The following is a 20,936-nucleotide window of genomic DNA, read 5'->3' as shown; positions in this document are numbered from 1 at the left end:
CTACAGAAGCTAGCTCTTCAGACGTGGAATGTCACCTCGCCGGGTGGGAAGGAGCCTGAGCTGGCGTGCGAGGTGGAGAAGTTCCGTCTAGATATAGTCTGACTCACTTTGACGCACAGCAAAGGCTCTGGAACCAGTTCTCTCGAGAGGAGCTAGACTCTCCTCCACTCTGGCGTTGCCTCCTATTTGTGGAGCTGAAGTTGCCGAGGTAGTTAAAAAGTGTATTGGTGCATGAGATCCACCTTAAGGTTCCTTAAGGCTCTGGATGCTGTGGGGCTGTCTCGGTTAACAAGATTCTGCAACATTGCGTGGACATCGGGGGCGGTGCCTCTGGATTGGCAGACTGGGGTGGTGGTTCCTCTTTTTAAGACGGGGAACCGGAGGGTGTGTTCCAACTATCGTGGGATTACACTTCTCAGCCTTCTCGGTTAGGTTTATTCAGGTGTACTGGAGAGGAGGCTACACCGGATAGTCCAAACTCGGATTCAGGAGGAGCAGTGTGGTTTTCGTCCTGGTTGTGGAACTGTGGAGCAGCTCTATACTCTCAGCAGGATTCTTGAGGGTGCATGGGAATTTTGCCCAACCAGTCTACATGTGTTTTGTAGACTTGGAGAAGGCATTTGACCGTGTGCCTCGGTAGGTCAGAGAGTACGAGGTATCTGACTGCCTGATTGTGGCGATCCGTTCCCTGTACGATCAGTGTCAGAGCTTGGTCCGCATTGCCGGCAGTAAGTAGGACCCGTTTCCAGTGAGAATTGTGGCCCTTGTCACCAGTTCTGTTCATAACTTTTATGTACAGAATTTCGAGGTGCAGTCAGGGTGTTAAGGGGATGCAGTTTGGTGGCTGCAGTATTAGGTCTCTGCTTTTGCAGATAATGTGGTTCTGATGGCTTCATCTGAACAGGATCTTCAGCTCTCACTGGATCAGTTTGCAGCCGAGTATGAAACAACTGGGATGAGAATCAGCACCAACAAGTCTGAGTCCATGCGGTTCTCGCCCGGAAAAGGGTGTAGTGGGGAGGAGATCTAATTCCCCAAGTGGAGGAGTTCAAGAACCTTGGGATCTTGTTCACGAGTGAGGGAAGAGTGGATCGTGGGATCGACAGGCGGATTGGTGCGGCATCTGCAGTGATGCGTAAAATGTATCGGTCTGTCCTGGTGAAAAAAGAGCTGAGTCAGAAGGCAAAGCTTTCGAATTACCGGTTGATCTACATGCCTACCTTCACCTATGGTCATGAGCTTTGGATTATGACCAAAAGGACAAGATCATGAGTACAAGCGGCCGTATTGAGTTTCCTCCGTCGGGCGTAGGGGCTTTCCCTTAGAGATAGGGTGAGGAGCTCAAAGTGAAGCCGCTGCTCCTCCACATCGAGAAGAGCCAGATGAGGTGGTTCGGGCATCTAGTCAGGGTTCCCCCCGACCACCTCCCTGGGGAGGTGTTTAGGGCACATCCGTCTGGTTGGAGACCACGGGGAAGACCAAGGACATGTTGGGGGACTATGTCTCCCAGCTGGCCTGGGAATGCCTCGGGATCCGGCGAGAGAAACTAGAATAACTGGCTGGGAAGAGGAAAGTATGGGCTTCTCTGCTTGGGCTGTTGTCCCCACGAACCAACATCGGATAAGCGGAAGAAGATGGATGGATGGAACCGGAAGTACCGATTTAAAGACAGGACCGCGGACTAGACTGTACTCCACTTTCATGTGATATGTGCGTAGAGATTTCTGTTGGTGTCAGTCTTCGTTGTGCCATGTCTAAATCATTTTGTGTAGGGCTCCAAAGACATTTTAGGCAGGTACACGGGTACCGTAGTCGGTCCACGATCCTCGCTTTTACTTAGAAAATACAGGTTGTCAGAACATATAAAAACACATGTTTTTGTTGGTTTTTTTGTTTATGTTTTCTGGAGATTTCAATGTTTGTGAAATGAAATATGAAATGAAAATCCAACCGATTTTTAGATATTATTGCTCTCTGACACCACAAAAGTAAGAACATTTGGGTCAGTGTATGTTTGGGTCACTGAATTGAAAACAAAAAACGACTGGTTTGTTGTTTTAGTGTTGAAAAACAATAATCAATCTAAAAAAAAACGTTTTTACTTTGTTTTTATTTTTCGTATAGGAAAATGAAAGTTATCCAGTAAAAAGAAACGGAAAAACAGACCGAAAGGATGTTTTTTTTTCATTTGCAGAGAACTGAAGTTTTTTTGTGTGTTTTTTCAAATTAAAATTACTACGGTACCCGTGTGCTCGTGGTTCTGGCTAAAATGTGTTTGCAGCCCGGCAAATAAATTATTTTAGACTTGACACAACGAGAACTGACATAAATCATATATTAGCCGAAACTGAAAAGCTGACCAAAACGGTTTAATTTTCATATTCCAATTTCCGACACACAAACCGGAAGTAGCGATTTTAAAAAGAGGACCGCTGACTGGTGTGTAAGAAAGTCTGTACTATAGTGTTGTATGGTGCGGGATCAAAGCCCATTTTACCTTCACCTTTGTGTGATATGTGCTAAGAGATATCTGTAGATGTAAATTCTCGTTGCGCCATGCCTAAAAATAATTTACGTGTAGGGCATTTTAGCCAGGCACACGGATCCCTGCTTTAACTCTGAAAATACATTTTCCGGTGTCCGAATATGAAACCCCCCCCCCGTTTCATTTTAGTGGTGATTTATTTCATTTTTTTCTCCATTTTTTTTATTTATTAATTTATTTCAGGCAATGACATAAAAAAGTACAAAGTTGACAACACTTAGTAATATAAATTAATATAGTGCAAAAGGTAATGTATAGTATGTAATGCATGATTGTCCAGTTTTGCCTGAAAGGGAGTGGGAAGAAGATAATGTATTTAATCCCACCCCCAGTTCTCCATTCAGTGATTATTCACATGAGTTTCACTTTTACTTTGTTCAAGGATTATAATACAGATGTTGTATCATAGTGGCATTACCACAGGTAACAATAATTATTACACTGTAACAATAATTTGTATCAACTAAGTAGGAATAATGAATATACCAACAATGGTAATAGACAACATAGCAATAATGGTAAGGAAACATTGAGCACATGTTAACACTTTGAGACAGAGTACAGCAGCAGGTTAAATTAAAGACCCTAATCTATATTAGAACCAGACCCCATGTTTAAAAATACAATATTTAAAATTATTGTTTAGGCTTTCTTTTATTTTTTTATTTTATTAAATAAATATAAAACGTGTATACAGTCATCCCTTGTCACATCACGCTTCGAATTCGCATATTTATTTTAAAGCATATTCAATGGGATAAAATTGCTATGGTATGAAAAAGGAGTAAGATTAAATAAGCTCAGCTTCTTCCTACTCCTTTTCGGGCATGCTGTAATGAAACAACTGGAAATATGTGATGCATTACATTGTATCGTATGCATGTTCGAAATAAACTGAAACTGAACTGAAACTGAATTTTCATAGTTCTTTTGTGAAATCCATTCATCCATTTTCTACTGCTTGTCCCTGTCGGGGTCGCAGGGGGTGCTGGAGCCTATCCCAGCTGCACTCGGACGGAGGGTATAGAATAAAAATCAAACCGTTTTTTATATTTAGCTTGCTTTTCAACACCAAAAAAAGAACACTTTGTTTTTCAATTTACTGAACTGAACTGAACTGAACATTCATGAAACAAAAATTAAAACGCCCCAAACATACGCTGACCTATGACACCTTACTGCCTCTGGAGGGCAGCAACGTACCACCACGGGCATAATTCGCCGGAAATGGAAGAAGAAAGAAAAGAAAAGAAAGTGAGCCAAACTGCAGTAAACATAACGCAAGCTAGCTGTCATGTTTGGTGCACACAACACGCCACCAAAACCTATAAAATGTTTTCAATTGAAGTTGTTTGAATACGGAATCAAATGTAGCGAAGATAGGACTGAATTATTTGGTCGCGTTTTCTATATAGCCAGCCATGACGGTAATTATACCTTCAGGACAGGTCGCTATGCGGAAGTGTGCCTTTAAAGACATCTAAGCCGTCAACATGGCACCCAGAGATCCACTGCTCAGCGCCCTCAAAGGTAACAATGACAGACGGTCCTACAACTTGAACATGATTATTTATACACACGTTTTCCCCCTCAGTGTGTGTGTTGAACCTGCAGTCTGACGGGGAGTCGGTGACGGACAGCAGCCCTCACCTGGTCTCATGCTGTGAGCTTCTTGAGCTGCTCCTCAGGAAAGGACTCCAGCGTTAGTATTTATTATTTATTAGCAATACTACAACGTATCTGAGGACTTGTAGCTGTAAAATCAATACATTAATGAAAACAGTCACTACATAAGAGTACACATACCTGTAATTAGTAAGATTCCATTTCACAGTCATGGCATATCAATCATAATATCCGTGCAGACAATCAAAAATATTAAATCTGCTATTTAATAATGCTCTCTTTGAGGGAAAATGGATATTGTTTGTCACATAGAGGGTTAAATCACCAAAATGATTCCCAGGCGCAGCCACCGCTGCTGCTCACTGCTCCCCTCACCTCCCAAGGGGTGAACAAGGAAATGGGTCAAATGCAGAGGTTAATTTCAGCACACCTAGTGTGTGTGTGTGACAATCATTGGTACTTACTTAGTAATGTAAACTAGTGTAATGTTGTGTAATATCTCATTAAATATGGGCTGTTTGCAACCTGCTCAAAGTTACATTTTAACCCTCAGGGCGCACAGGCTGACCTTTTTTTTTTTTGCTATGTATTGGCCATAATTGTGTGGCTATTTTATATATCAGCTGAGATAGGCTCCAGCACCCCCCGCGACCCCAAAAGAGACAAGCGGTAGAAAATGGATGGATGGATTTTCATTATACATTTGAGTGTTTTTGTTCATCTTAAATGTTAAAATGTCAATGCCCAAGTCTTTCCCAGGTGGATGACACACTGGCAGTTATTCAACAATACCCTAAAGCCAAACAGGACATACAAAAAGTTGGCACTCCCCCATTTTTTTAAAACTAATTAAATCTCCAAGTTGCCCTTCAAAAACGTCAGGACTTTTATGTCCTGTTCTGCTTTGAAGATAATTGGAATGTCCCCAAAGGGTTCAACCAAAAAAACCTTACTATCATTAGTTTAACAGAACATGTATATTTTTAAGTGTCTATTTTCTTCACAATTACTAATTGTCTCATACACACATACACACGCACAAAAGCAGTGCCAGAGAATCAACTAACAATGTTTCCGTTTTGTTGTTGTAATAGTCCATCCATCCATTTTCTACCGCTTATTCCCTTCGGGGTCGCGGGGGGCGCTGGAGCCTATCTCAGCTACAATAACCTTAATAGTTCAACTTTGTTAAATCGTTATCATTTGCTGACCACACACAAAGCTAATTCTCGGCCTGGGCCGATAGTCAATAAATGAATTAATGGAAGGATAAATTAAAATTAATTAGATAACTTTTCCATCTTCGATAAATTGCCAGGTTGATGTTTGTTTTTTTTGTCCCTCACTTTCAAATAAGGTACAAGAGGGTTCACTTTGTCAATCACTATCAGCACCTGAGCGCATTTATTCAATAAAAGAATTAAATGAACGGAGTGAATCCTCTTATCAGTCATCCTCAATATTTGTCTCGGTGGGTAAAAGCAAGACCGCTAGCTTACACGCTAAAAATGCAAGAACACGATTGCTCGTCCAATCGTGACTCGCTAGTGAGAAGCACTGCGATGTAACAAACATTTGGAGAAAAAAGATGATTGCAAAGCCAATTGTCTGGTGTGGGAATATTTTGGCTTCAAATGAGTGAGCAAGATGAGTCAATCAACACGGAATAACAATTAAGTATGCCAAATTTGTTGAAAAGTAAGAGAAACCGCAAACCATCCGACCTAGTTTTTCCAACTGTGGAAAAAAATGCACGTCAAAATGTATTGAAGTGCAATTTTTTTTAACACAGATTTAGAGTCAATTTAATTTTTGTATTAATTGTTTACTTATTTGGGATAATTAAAAGTTATTGACCTTCCGGTTACAGTGGTAAAAAATAAAAATACAAAAAATAAATATATATATATATATATATATATATATATATATATATATATATATTGATAAATTAAAATGTATTGCATTTCAAAGAAGTACAGTGGTACCTCAACTTTACAGTGTCCCAATTAAAGAGTGTTTTAAGATAAGAGCTGTTTCTCAGCTAATTGTTTTGTTTTAAGTTGCAAGCAATAATTTGAGTTACAAGCATCCCCGCCATTAGTGGGTGTAGCAAATGTCACAGTGAACCCTGTAAGATCCGCACAAAACGTCTGATCTTATTCGCTAGGATTAGTTTGTAGCTAGAGATAAACATAACTTTGTTTTCCAACCATATTAAGGAAGACAGTGAGTGTGAAGGACAGTGCTGATGAGAAAAAGTAGATATTTATTGAATTAAAAAAAATAAATAATCAAAAACATGACCCAGCGTGTCGCTGACTGAGTGAAGCAATTCGAGCATATCACTTCTAGTCTGCACCATACTGAAGCAGAACGAGTCTAACGAATGTTTAAATAATATCAAAATGGCAGCAATTTATGCATGAAAAAATGGAAAAGCTGCTGATGGTGTTTGACAGAGAAGCAGCTGGAAGGAGATTGTGTAGAAGTCCACTCTGCGAGGTGAATGCTGTACATTATTATTACATAAAACTAAAATATTTTATCATTAGTTCATTGTATTGTTTTCATACAGTATTTGCTATCTAAATGTTTGTTTTTCTTTTTGAAATACATGTTACGAGTTAACATTTTGCCCCAATTAAATTGATTTAAATTAATTTCAATGGAAGACTTTGTGTCAAGATCTCCATCACAGAACCTTGTAAGTTGAGGTATTACTGTACTTGCTTTATTATTATTATTAAATACTATGATTACTTTAGTGCCTAATTTAGTCTCAAAATAATACTGACAATAATATTTTTTATCAGCAAAAATTTGGGGGACAACATTTCGTCCAGGAAAATTTCTTATGGTCCCTGGTCTAGCTAAAGTGTGTGCATGACTTAGACTAGATTTAGACTTCCTTTTTATTGTCATTCAAATGTGAACTTTACAGTACAGATAAGAACGAAATTTAATTTCATTAGCTCATGGTAGTGCAGGATAAAAAAAGCAATAAGGTGCATATATAAATAAATAAATAAATAGGCTACTGTACAGATAAATATATTGCACTTTTTCACATGCGTCCACGTTTATGGATGTATGTTATATTGTCTTTTTTATTCCAGCGAGTTAATCCATTTTGGGGGGAGTTGAGGGGATTTTTATAATGCGTTCAAGAGTCTTACGGCCTGAGGGAAGAAGCTGTTACAGAACCTGGAGGTTCTGCTTTGGAGGCTGCGGAACTTCTTTCTAGAGTCCAGCAGTGAAAACAGTCCTTGGTGGGGGTGGGAGGAGTCTTTGCAGATTTTCTGAGCCCTGGTCAGGCAGCGGCTTTTTGCGATCTCCTGGATAGGAGGAAGAGGAGTCCTGATCCTGATCCTGAGTGTTACATACGGGCGCCATTACAAGCTAAAAGCTGGAAGAAGCCAGGGTATAATGCTCTTGGAATGTGATGCCTTCTCAGGCTTTGCGTAAAGGTTGCAAACAGTCCCTTTAACAATAATTATTTTTAGACAGCCAAAAAAGGGGTCTGCATGCTAAAAATGATCCCTGGGCCGTATTTTGGACACCACTTTTGTGTAATAACTACGCTCCATTACAACATTAGCTGTATGTGTACTTTCTTTATAGAGCCGCTTCTCAGTCTGGTCCACAGAGACTACTGGCATTGTTTTGAACAGCTTCCCCACCAAGACACCTGCGGCAGGTAACAGCATCCAGATAAAAATCAGGGTTTTAAAAACCTTGCCAACACTTTTGGTCCTGTTATTGTAGGTTGTGTGCGTTGTCGTTGGCTGTGGAACAAACTAAAGCTTGTAAGAAGCTGCTCTCAGCTCAGGGTCGAGGTCGCTACCTGCTCAGGTTGGCTCTTAGCCGCAAGACGCTACCGCAGTCCATCAGACACCTGCTGCACACTCCGAAAATCCTGGAGGTTAGATATATTAACTGTTTTAATATCTGTCTTTAATTAGGTCGATTTCATGGCAAGGTGTTAAAATGTTATGTTTTTGGTTTTATGTGAAAATACCAATTTACTGAGTTGAATTTATTAGAATTTTACTGAAACACTGTTTTTGGGAAACTTCCTACATTCCAATTGAGTTGAATAAACCACACATGACTTCTCCACCAATACAAAGATGTCTGATTGTTGTACATTGTTGTAGTCTATGACTAATGATGACTGTTTATCGAGATTACTGCAATGCAATCATACTCTTTGTCTCTGCCTTCAGTGGTACAGCCCAGCCTTCTCAATCCTAAGGAACGAGGAATTTTTAGGTGAATCATTATTTTTTTTAAATAATGCAGTTGAAAACAATACAACAAGAAGAGGCAATTTTGTCTTTTTTCCCCACTATTAGAACCTTTCATTTCCCTGCTGCTCGTCCTCTCTCACATTGAGTTTAACTTGGATATGGAGGTCAGGCGAAAGCTTTCAAACACTTTGACACGTTTGTCCCCTTTGCTTAACAAAACTACCAGTATGTTTCTCTCTACAGAATTGCAGTTTTTTGGATGAAAGCTGGCTTCTACCGGTAATCGTACTAACAATACTAGTACTACCTTTTTAGATTTTTATCAGTCTCTCACTTTTTTTGTATTTGTTTGCCAGGTATGTGAAACGTACGAAGTGGTGCCCTGTCGAGAGGTGGGAATGGTCTTGAGGTTGGTATATATTTTTTTCAGCTGCAACGATCTGCGTCACGCTATTTAAAAAGCACAACAAAAAATATTGTTTGATTGCCTCCCTATCGGTTTTGGTAGCTACCTCGGTGGGCGTGTCTTCCTTGTCGACTTGATACCTGGCAGACAAGCCCATGTTGACAACTTTATTTGTCGGGGTGACATCATGGATGAGATCAACGGCACATCGCTGAGAAACTCCAAGCATGGACAGGTAAGAAAATGCCAGTGATAAATATCATTAAAGAGTATTGGTGTAAAAAAAAAAAAAGATTTTCAGATTAATTACAATTCTTATTTGTAACGATTATTAATCGGTTTAAAAAAAAAATATATTTTTTTAAATGTGTCCTGTCTAGCAACTCAGGAAAATCATATGGTTGATGTAGATGCCCAAATGTGCTGTACAGATTTACTTTAGAAAAGAGAAGTGTTGGATACTTCTCTTGTTGCCTCATTTGTATTTGGCTTCATTAAATGTTTGGGAAGTGTTTTATTAAACAAAACCAGTTTTCTCTTAGGTACCGGTAATCAAGAAATTGATCAGAGCTGTTTATATATTTTATGAAGGAATGTAGTTAATCATAAAACTGGCACCCTATGTTATTAAAAAAGTATAGATTTTGAATCGAGAATTGATTCTGAATTGAATCGTTAGCACCTAGAATCGAATCGAATCGTGTGGTACCCAAAGATTCGCAGCCCTATTAAATAGCAACATTTCTAGGCATTGTCCCTTGTTTGTTGCAGTTAATTGGCACCAGGCATTTTGCAAAGTTTAATTATTATTATTAAACCTAGGGCCAAGTGGTAAAAAATGGGTGGATGGATTTTCATAGTTATTGCATATAAACATGAAATAACACCTATATACTTGTCACTTTTACACTCGTTTCACCCAAAATAGTAACATTGAGTGGGTTCTATTGGAGATTACTGTAGCCTGGAGGATCTTCCAAGCGTCATTGCTGTGGCTGTCGCCCGGTCAGTAACACATGGCCATGACGTAGAAATACTTTACCACATCCTAGATAATTCCTCAAATTTAGAATTGGATTTGAGTGCTTAAATTGTTTTGCACAAAGTTGGTCAACTTCACATCTGTAGCTACGGCCATTAGCTGTGATGTTAGCATTCCGTGTTAGCTTTGCTTGTATGCGTTGTTGTTCCACATCAATCATGTCATAGCTGTGTTATCAATGTCGAAGGTAAAGTGAATCAAAATAGTTCATCTCCACTTTGACTGGACAATTAGGTGATAGTTTATAGCGGTCTCAGGTAGCCCTTTCAAGTGCTGCGACAAATGTCCGATGCTACTTCCAGCTGTTTTGCTTGACATTGTTCGACATCAAAGGGTCACCAAAGTGGAAATGTGTTATTGATGAGGCTGGAGTTGAAGATGAAGTCAATCAAAAAGTTGCTCTGACAAAAGTCAACTTGAGATTGTCGCAGTGAAGATAGAGTAACAACAAGATTAGCCGCCTATTTTTATTAGCAGTGCAACCCTTTAATCTGCAACCCTAATTAATAGAAAATAAGACAAACAATGCATTGTTATTAATCCAAAACTTATTTAAGGCCAAAAACCTGTAAAATATATTTTGAAAAAATTAAATCTGAGATGTGGTGAAGCCGCGAGATTTGAAGAGCGAAGGACGACTACACGCAAGTGGCTTTTTTGCGTTGTTTCTTGTTAACTTTGCTGAGCAACAATCACTGGCCACAACTTTAGGTATCCCAGCATCCAATACAACATGCATAGAATACTGTACACACATATCATCTACAGTAAATCAAAACATTTTGAAATATATATTTTTTTTAATAATTGAATAATATGTGCATTTTTGCCTTCGTGTCCAGATTTAAGGGACACCCAGTAGCACGCAATGAAATGCGGACATCTACCGTAGAACGTATAAATGAAATAAAATGCAGACCCAAATTTATCTTGAAATATTGGTACAGTGCAGTCAGGGCCGTATCCAGGATTTGAAAAATACCAAGGTAAAAAGTTGGTGGTCCAAGACGAGCTTTGATAGGCTAAAATCCCAACACTATATGAATAATACATTGAGCAACACAATGAGCAATCCATCCCATCCATCCATTTTCTACCGCTTATTACTAAGCTGAAGTTTAGCGTAATAAACTATTTTAATATCATTATATTATAAGTTTTAAAACTTTACAACATGTTATCTCTGTCATGGGTTTGAACCGAAGACCTTCTGCTTAAAATTTCAAGTACTATTGACACACGCCACGAGAGCAACCAGAAGATAAAGGGGGAAATCTCTCTTCATATTTTAATCAGTAACAGAGCACGACGTGACCAGGAATATGTTTGTGGTAAAATGTTATATGCGCCTTATCATTTAATAATTTACATTTGACATGTGCTTCTTTGCACAAAACGGGGCCCCCCCACGGACAACGAAGCCCTATACACACAGCGCGTGTTCTGCGTTTAGGGCAGGGCGGAATCAGTACCGACAGCAATCAATTTCATTCAGGTGAAACCAACATTGTCTGGAGTTGTAGCGGGCTGTGCATGACCAAAGATCATATATTAAGAGCAGATGATCTACCACATGGTGATATACAGTGCACACAATGTCCTACATAAAGTATATTTGCTGTCAGTCATATCATCTTCTTATTGTCATTCAAAAAATACCGAGGACATGATCTCAATGTCCTCAATGGTAGTTACGGCCATGAGTGCGGTACAGTTCCACTTCAGTCCTGTAGGTGTCCAGTAATGCACATTACAAAGTGCCACATGTATGTCACCACTGTACAGCAATTATTCCCAATGCAGGCAAACTATATTGCATTTTATCAAAATCTATTAGGTTCTTTGGCCCGTGTCACCCCTCTAAAAAGTTTGGTGTTAATTACGCTTGTAGTTTTTATGTAATTTTAACTCTGTAACAAAAAAACTATTTTTGTTACCGTGTTTAGCTACCGGTACATGATTAGGAAAATACATAAATAATGATAACTGACAATAAATAACATCACAATAAATAGAGCCCTCAGTTGGATAACATCCTAAACCTGTATATCTGAAAAAACATGGCGTGCAAGGCCATACGGTTCCTGTTATTTACTGGATCTGGTTGCAAACAGCCCTACTTGGCCCCAGTGGAGGTGGACTGTGACAGTTAAAAATGATAAATAAATTATTGCATCATCTGTACCTTAATTTGGATTTCTACTAGGGATGTGCCAATCGATTGGCCACCGATTAGTATTGCAAGTTTTTTGGGGAAAAAATACATGATCGCCATTACCTTTTAATGCTGATCACAAACGCTTTTCCTGAGGGAACTCTCCTCAAGGAATCAATGAAGTTCTGTCTGTCTGTCTGTCTATCTATCTATCTATCTATCTATCTATCTATCTATCCATCTATCTATCTATCTATCTAATCCCCTCGAGCTGACACTTTATTTTTAGACCCCCAGCTGACAAGCGGCTAGCAGCTAATTATGTGTCTCCATACACAAGCTAATAATAATCACCTCTGTTACAACAGATAAACTGCATTTCTTGTTACCTTAAGTATTATTACAAAGTATCATCATTCTCACTGGAGGGTGAGGCTAAACATGTTACACACCGAGAACTACCCAGGAGCATGCATGCTAATAGCTAAGCTAACCGCTGTTTTGCTCAAACAAATGTATGTAATAAAATAGAATAAAGAACTGGTTTAAATATTGTGTTTATATTGTTGCACTGTCAATAGCACTCACCTAAACAAATTGAAAACTGTGCAGTTAATACATCAATATCGGTCAATCGCACTGATGGATGATCAATATCAGAATCGACAGCATAAAACCCTGATCGAAGCAGCCCTAATTCTTACGTAAATTTAATACATTCTTTCGAATGATGTGCCACTCAAAATTTCATGCAACAGTTTTGCATCGTTTTTGTGTTACCCTAATTTACTATTGTTTTTTGCGAACAACTTACTATTGTGGAAGTCTACCTTGTGACCAATGCATTGTATGATAATATTGATTGTGTATTAAAGAGGTCATTGCATCAAAAGCTCACCTAAATTCCTCCAATAAATTAGTAGAAAAGAATAAAAGATAATAACACAACCAATTCCAATGTTTATTGTAAGCCATGAACTCACTCATTTAATTGGGGTAGTTTATTGACAACATGCCCATGACAGCAATAACATCTATGTGCATGTTTTAGGTGCATGTAGTTTGCACTTTAAGATGGGATTTTGCCAAAGTATAATTCTGAGCAGATGTTCGCTGATAATATAATTAAGAGCTGGAAGTAGTATTATAACAGTAAACCATGTCTAATTGCTATGTTACGCAGAGTACCATTTACTGTTATTAATAGTCACTTCTTAATTGATGCCACTTTGTTTCAGACAGTCTGGACAAACTGAGTCTCATAGTCATTGAACACTCAGAAAAGCCATATATATTGTGTCTAAATCTTTGCCAGGCAGGTGCGGTCCTATCTCGCTTGAAGGGCTGCCCACTGTCTATCCGCATTGTGCGATGGAAGGCCCGGGACGGCACAGTATATCGTCCTCTTGTCAAACTCCTGCGAACTCTGAGGATGGAGAACCCCTGGCTTCAGCTGGGTCCGGTTCCCTGCCAGCAGACGGCTGCAAATGATCAGAGAGCTTCTCAACCATCACAGTGTCTCATAGATGGAAGGCAAGTCAGTGCAAAAACTCTCAAAATGATCTAACCGAATAAGTAGAACTGTTCATGCCTCTCTTTGACAGGATTGTCTACATTGTTCAGTTCTTGGGCGAAGCAAACATCGGAGGGGTAAAATGTTCCTATTACTGATTATTATGTATTATCAGGTTTTGATGATCTGTTCTTTTTAGTATGGAAGCAAGGATGTGCTACAGCACGCGATTCCGCAAGTTTTGCAGAAAAACCTGCCGAGCAAGGTGAATACACCTCTCCCCTGCTTGCGGCCATGGCCTACTCACCTAAGTATTAACAAAAAGATTCACTCGCTCGTTTGTTCAACAGGAAGTGCTTTTAGATTTACAGGAAACGCATTTAATATGCACAGAGAGTAGCAGTAAACTGGTGGGTATGCATATGTGTGTATCTGCATCCATTGTGCCAAGAATCACCGAAGGAATTGTTTTTCTAGAAACTGTGTGAGCACCACTATCCAGACATATCATGCGTTGGGAGGTACTGTCAGCCGGATTACACCGTGCTGGCCTTTTGTGTGGTGTAAGTATGACATTAATTCTCAATTCAAAGCTGAAACTGAACAATATGTTTTAATTAAGGGTCCTACGATACATTTTTTTTACTTGCAATTTGATAGCATCGTGGAGCCTTGAGTATATGATATCATCCCAAATCCCAGTACTTGCTTGTAACATTTAGTAGTGTGGAATGTTAAAAAAGGTTTGATTACGTGAAGATACTCAACAGTGGAGGGTATGAAAAACACTACTTTGGCAGACTTATGCTCTCTTTAAATTGGAGTGGTTGTTACCTTTATTTTTGTTTATCTTTAATTCATTTAAATTGCAGTTAATATAACTGCTACGTTGATTTATTCATTGTATTCATTGCATGGAGTTTTATGATGTGACATATTTAGACTCACAGGTGTCGCTAATTTAGATGACTGGACAGGAGAGCGAAGAAGAAATACAAGTTTCGAGAAGTGACATTATTGGACACTATGTTGTGCAGTTACGAAAGTGAAGAAAAACAAGAGGTCTAGTTCATCTTTTTATTACGATGATACAGCTAATTTCCCAGTATCCTTTTTGGTGACACCTAGTGTTTTAGGCTGCAATGTTGTTCAAATAGGGACACCTTTTACATATAGCTAGTTTGTGTGTTATGCTGTGCTTGGCTGTTGTGTAGTTGGAAGCTAATTACTAAAATACAAGACCAACCCTGTGTTTATAGAACATTTTGATGTTGGGGACAGCGTGGCGTGGTTCGGAGTGGCCATGCCAGCAACCTGAGGGTTCCTGGTTCAATCCCCAGCTTTTACCATCCTACCCACGTCCGTTGTGTCCTTGAGCAAGACACTTCACCCTCGCTCCTGATCAGTCGCTGTTAGCACCGTGCATGGCAGCTCCCGCCATCAGTGTGTGAATGTGAAAATAGTGTCAAAGCGCTTTGAGTACCTGAAGGGTAGAAAAGCGCTATACAAATATAACCCATTTATCATAACTGGTTGTCTGACTTTGCATAAGTAAACAGGCTGCAGAAATGCTTCTAATTGAGCTTATATCGGAAATTGTAAATGCAAGCCAATACAATACTTGTTTTTTGCTAATGTCGGACTGATATTCGATAGCAATATCGGATCGCCCCTAGTTTTAATCTCGTGAAAGACAGGGCTAAACACACAGCAATGTCCAAACGCTTCATATACAGAAATGAGCGAACCGTGCTGAATGAAACACTGCAGGATCAACAATGCAACCAAAAAAAGCATGAGAAATGAATGGACAGTCAGATCGACGTGATTCCTAAAAGAAAGTGGGTGGAATTTGTTTAGGTTTCTCTAGAATACTGTAAAATATTACATCTCAGGTCTTTGAAGACAGATATCCTCAGTTTTGGCACCTCCGTCTGGCATACCATTTTAGTTGCAACACTTCCCTCATGCGTGTGTTTTTGGCTTTTAACTGACTTAAATGATAATAAATGGGTTATACTTGTATAGCGCTTTTCTACCTCCAAGGTACTCAAAGCGCTTTGACAGTATTTCCACACACACACATTCACACACTGATGGCGGGAGCTGCCATGCAAGGCGCTAACCAGCAGCCATCAGGAGCAAGGGGTGAAGTGTCTTGCCCAAGGACACAACGGACGTGACTAGGATGGTAGAAGGTGGGGATGGAACCCCAGCAACCCTCCGATTGCTGGCACGGCCACTCTACCAACTTCACCACGAGGAACATCCCCAGACATCTTTGAGTTTACTGCCATGCATTTCATGCTGTGCTGAACAGTCGTTAAGGATTACTTCAGTGTTGATTTAAACACCCCAATTTACTTCCTTTGTGATCATTTGAATCTACAAGTATGCAAAATGTTTACAGTAAACAGCAACTCATTAGGTTGTGCAGGAATACTTAATAGGACAGGTGAGGTGCTAGAAAACATTTGTAACTATGTAATGTCCACATCCTCAGAAACACCCCAGGCAGCCCACCCAACTTCAGCTGTGTGGTACTCAAAGCAGCTAGCTTTGAAATGTGCAAGGAAATTGTCTGCCGAATAGGTGAGCTCTTTTTTTTTTGCTCAATTACAGCATTGAAAGGCAAGATGTAAACTTTGCTTTCACCCCACCCCCAGCTACTGGCTTCAAACATACAGAGTGGTTTGTATGACAATTAAATGTGGCTGTATTGTCAATAAAAATATAAAACAACAATCTATTCATAGACCTTTAATAGAAAGACATGATTTCATAAATAGTAAAATGTAGCTGCCAGGTTTTTTGTTCAATGTTGGAAAATATGTAAAAAGCAGTCCAGAAAAATGCAGCCTGAACCAATTGTACTAGTGAATGAAGTATTTGGGGAGCTGCATTTTGTGCTAAAAGTGGTATGTGGGGGGCCTATCTTGATGGAGAAAAGTTTTGATTGGGAAGGGGCAGTGATGTCTTCAATTGTAACTAGTCATAAACAGGCAAATAATCCTACACAAGTACCCATTAGCTTGTGGAATGGTTGTCTAAAATACAATGCAAAAAAGAAAGAAAAATACCCAAGAAATAAAGTCCACAGAAATTGTTAAGTACGATAAATAGGATAGTATCTCGACAACGCTGTCAAGGTCATTAGGCCCGTTCTCCCCTTATCCTGCGAGCCAGTTGGATGTCTTTGGGCATGATGGTGACACGCTTGGCATGGATGGCGCACAAGTTGGTGTCCTCAAACAAACCCACCAGGTAAGCCTCACTGGCCTCCTGTTTAAAGTAAACGACATTTTAGTACCAAGTGTGCACAGTTGCATGGAATACTATGGTTAGGCAGAGTCTAGGTGACATGGCAACAACTTCAATAAATTACCTGAAGAGCGCCAATGGCAGCACTCTGGAAACGCAGATCAGTCTTGAAGTCCTGGGCAATTTCCCTCACCAAACGCTGGAAGGGCAACTTGCGGATGAGCAACTCTGTTGACTTCTGGTAGCGACGGATCTCCCTCAAAGCCACGGTTCCAGGCCTAAGGGAGGAAAAAAAGGTTGACTACGCATCCTTAAGTGAACTTGGGACGTCTTTTCACATCACACGCAAAAAATAAACCCACCTGTAGCGATGGGGCTTCTTCACTCCTCCAGTAGAGGGCGCACTCTTCCTGGCTGCCTTGGTCGCAAGCTGCTTCCTTGGCGCCTTTCCTCCAGTGGATTTACGAGCAGTCTGCTTGGTACGGGCCATCTCGTATTAACACCTACAACAAGACCGATATCATGAATGGTAACACTAACTACTCATCCCGCCAACACCATGCGACGCACGTTTCAACGCCATAGTGTCAACATGGTAGCCTAGCCAACAACGGTCTGCCCATCCCCCCTCCCGCCGAACTAGGTGTCGAGTTCATCTTAGACACAGTATGACTTATTTTGTAACTTTTTACAATATCCAGGACTGCGAAACGTCATAAAAAATGGATTTTACACCATGCCATTAATAAACAGCCTATATTTCAAACCTTATTTCAGCATATCCGGCTTTTTTTATGTGATGCTAAACAGGCCGCAATAAGCCTCGTCGTAGCTACTTCCCACCCCCGCCATATTCGACACCACGGATATGCTCAAACGGTTTGATTTTCCTGGTAGTTAGCGTCACACATTTCAACGTCAACCTCTGCGATAAGTACCAGCATTTAAACTCACCAATAGTGACGGGTGAATGGTCGTTGCGGTTTTGAGCTATAAACGCAGAGTAAAACTAGCCCATTGTTCTTGTAGGGGCTAGCATGGCGCTAATATTCGTCAGTCTAACAACACAGCAACACGAACTACCGATGCAGCGCAGTATAAAGCGATGAAATCATACTCGAAAGCCGACACGAGCAGAGAAAGTATTAGTTACCTTTATGACGTCGTGGAGTGCGCTCTGTTGGGTTGGCAGGTATCGGTTACCTCGACACAAGATCAATGCTGCATGGAAGATTGAGGCCAAGTATTAATAGTATGCCATGACGTCATAGGGTAAAACCACTTCACGCCCATTGGTACGTTGACCAGAGTGATCACGTGGTACAACCAATAAGTTACGCCCAGACAAAATGAACGCAGAGTGCGCTGGTTACAGCACACGTTTTCAAAATAAATGTCTTATTATTTTGTTATTTTTGTGTGTGTTTATTTAATAGTAGTTATGTTAAAGGGACAAGCGGTAGGAAATGGATGGATGTTTGTGTATGACAGCGACAAGACGAATATTACCCCCTTTAATGTATTTTGTTACTCTGTTATTATATATCCGTCTTGCAAATTGCCATTAAATACGAAATGTAAGTACTTAATAATGACTAGTTAAGAGCCAATATGTTACTAATTTGCATGTTAATAAGCAACTAATTAATGGTGAATATGAGTTTGCCCAACTAATCTACATGTGCTTTGTAGACTTTGAGAAGGCATTGGACCGTGTCCCTCGGGAGGTCCTGTGGGGAGTGCTCAGAGAGTATGGGGTATCGAACTGTCTGATTGTGGCTGTCTGCTCCCTGTACGATCAGTGTCAGAGCTTGGTCCGCATTGCCGGCAGTAAGTCGGACACGTTTCCAGTGAGGGTTGGACTCCGCCATAACTTTTATGGACAGAATTTGTAGGCGCAGTCAAGTCGTTGAGGGGATCCGGTTTGGTGGCTGCAGGATTAGGTCTCTGCTTTTTGCAGATGATGTGGTCCTGATGGCTTCATCTGGCCAGGATCTTCAGCTCTCGCTGGATCGGTTCGCAGCTGAGTGTGAAGCGACTGGGATGGGAATCAGCACCTCCAAGTCCGAGTCCATGGTTCTCGCCCGGAAAAGGGTGGAGTGCCATCTCCGGGTTGGGGAGGAGACCCTGCCCCAAGTGGAGGAGTTCAAGTACCTAAGAGTCTTGTTCACGAGTGGGGGAAGAGTGGATCGTGAGATCGACAGGCGGATCGGTGCGGCATCTTCAGTAATGCGGACGCTGTATCGATCCGTTGTGGTGAAGAAGGAGCTGAACCGGAAGGCAAAGCTCTCAATTTACCGGTCGATCTACGTTCCCATCCTCACCTATGGTCATGAGCTTTGGGTTATGACCGAAAGGACAAGATCCCGGGTACAAGCGGCCGAAATGAGTTTCCTCCACCGGGTGGCGGGGCTCTCCCTTAGAGATAGGGTGAGAAGCTCTGTCATCCGGAGGGAGCTCAAAGTAAAGCCGCTGCTCCTCCACATCGAGAGGAGCCAGATGAGGTGGTTCGGGCATCTGGTCAGGATGCCACCCGAACGCCTCCCTAGGGAGGTTTTTAGGGCACGTCCAACCGGTAGGAGGCCACGGGGAAGACCCAGGACACGTTGGGAAGACTATGTCTCCCGGCTGGCCTGGGAACGCCCCGGGATCCCCCGGGAGGAGCTGGACGAAGTGGCTGGGGAGAGGAAAGTCTGGGCTTCCCTGCTTAGGCTGCTGCCCCCGCGACCCGACCTCGGATGAGCGGAAGAAGATGGATGGATGGATGGATGTTCCCCATACTAAAGTGTTACCTACCATGTTTTTTTACTGGTGCACAACATGAACCGTGCATGAACATCACCTTGTTCAAAGAACAAAACCAACACAGTGCATAAACTCACAACAAATTACACACCTGCAAATCAGTGTGACTTCTGCTGTTGTCGTATCCGTAATACGCCGATAGGGAGAAGTTTTTATTTACACGATGTGTGTTTTGACCTCCACCGAACCCCTGAGCCCAACTCACCGAACCCCTAGGGTTCGATCGAACCCAGGTTAAGAACCACTGATTTATAATATGCCACATTAACATACAATCAAGAAATAATAATAAACAAAACAATTACAGAAACAGTACAAAACAGCGCCAGGGGGTTGTAAACTCAATAAAGTAACTAAAATAGAATGCAAAATATATATACGTAAAAAAATGTAAAGCCATAGGCTCACACAAGTTCCGTAAATAATCCAAATTTGGAACACAGCATCATAGTTTTCTCAGCTTTGTGGTTGTCAAATGTATGACTAATGAAACATGACCATTTAAAAAAAAAGACGAAACAATGCATTAAATTGTAAATCATTAAACATTCAAGGCCTATGTTGTGGACAGCTCATTTGGCATTACTGTAATATTACTTTTCAAATCTTAGTGTCAACTTTCAAGATGCATTTTCGGGTGAAATAATGAAATAGAGCCATGCAGTGCCACCCACACTGGTTTAAATGTTACTTAGATATTGGGTTTCACTATGTAAAGCGCTTTGAGTCACTAGAGAAAAGCGCTATATAAATATAATTCACTTCACTTCACTAACCCTAACCCTAACCAAATAACTCTAAATTAAGTCTTTGTTAGAATATGTTCCCCTAGTGTCCAAAAAACTCTAAATTAAGTCTTTGTTACTTAGAATATGTTCCCCATACTAAAGTGTTACTAAAAACATAACCTTGTCTTGAATTTGGAAAAAAAAACATTTTATTTTTCACTAAAGCGCTTTGAGTACCTTAGGTAGAAAAGCGCTAAACAAGTTTAACCCATTTATCATTTATTTATAAAGAAGGGTTCGGTGAATGCGCATATGAAACTGGTGGGGTTCGGTACCTCCAACAAGGTTAAGAACCACTGTTATAAATAAAGGTTTATAACATTTTTTTTTTAAATAGTCATACATTTTATTATAAAGGCCCGATCCAATGTCCGAATACTATCACAAAGATGTGGGCGTTTACATTTTTTCAGACAAAACGCACATATGTGTAATTGGTGTAAATTATCATGGCTGTATTTAGTTATTTCACCTACGAATATACCTTGTAAAGTATCATTAACAAACGATGTAATCTAACTGGACCTCAAAATTACAACAAT

At 40.4% G+C, this 20,936-nt stretch overlaps 2 protein-coding genes across 4 annotated transcripts; one reads left to right on the top strand and one right to left on the bottom strand.

Annotated features, from left to right (window-relative positions):
• Window positions 1-3,781: 3,781 nt before the first annotated feature.
• On the top strand, window positions 3,782-16,289 carry LOC133610694 (uncharacterized). 2 transcript variants are annotated; one of them, XM_061967218.1, is made up of 16 exons: window positions 3,782-4,075; window positions 4,140-4,247; window positions 7,796-7,871; window positions 7,940-8,096; window positions 8,401-8,446; window positions 8,530-8,588; window positions 8,668-8,703; window positions 8,781-8,833; window positions 8,933-9,065; window positions 13,343-13,560; window positions 13,632-13,677; window positions 13,740-13,805; window positions 13,891-13,950; window positions 14,018-14,103; window positions 16,044-16,132; window positions 16,207-16,289. In XM_061967218.1, exons 1-16 carry the CDS (start codon window positions 4,039-4,041, stop codon window positions 16,239-16,241), a joined length of 1,305 nt encoding a protein of 434 aa, XP_061823202.1. In that variant the 5' UTR covers window positions 3,782-4,038; the 3' UTR covers window positions 16,242-16,289. The 2 variants fall into 2 exon arrangements, with proteins under 2 accessions (XP_061823202.1, XP_061823201.1); XM_061967217.1 differs by having other exon boundaries at window positions 16,044-16,289.
• On the bottom strand, window positions 16,286-18,111 carry LOC133610698 (histone H3.3A). 2 transcript variants are annotated; one of them, XM_061967223.1, is made up of 4 exons: window positions 17,955-18,111; window positions 17,164-17,304; window positions 16,926-17,079; window positions 16,286-16,822 (listed from the first exon to the last, which is right to left on the bottom strand). In XM_061967223.1, the coding sequence occupies exons 2-4, from the start codon at window positions 17,289-17,291 to the stop codon at window positions 16,694-16,696; spliced, it is 411 nt and encodes a 136-aa protein (XP_061823207.1). In that variant the 5' UTR covers window positions 17,292-17,304; window positions 17,955-18,111; the 3' UTR covers window positions 16,286-16,693. The 2 variants fall into 2 exon arrangements, with proteins under 2 accessions (XP_061823207.1, XP_061823208.1); XM_061967224.1 differs by lacking the exon at window positions 17,955-18,111 and adding an exon at window positions 17,756-17,913.
• Between the last annotated feature and the right edge of the window lie 2,825 nt (window positions 18,112-20,936).

The sequence above is a fragment of the Nerophis lumbriciformis genome, linkage group LG11 (genome assembly GCF_033978685.3).
Source record: "Nerophis lumbriciformis linkage group LG11, RoL_Nlum_v2.1, whole genome shotgun sequence".
NCBI classification, from domain to species: Eukaryota; Metazoa; Chordata; class Actinopteri; order Syngnathiformes; family Syngnathidae; genus Nerophis; species Nerophis lumbriciformis.
Note: the sequence above shows the minus strand (reverse complement) of the source record. Positions and strands in the feature narration are given on the sequence as shown.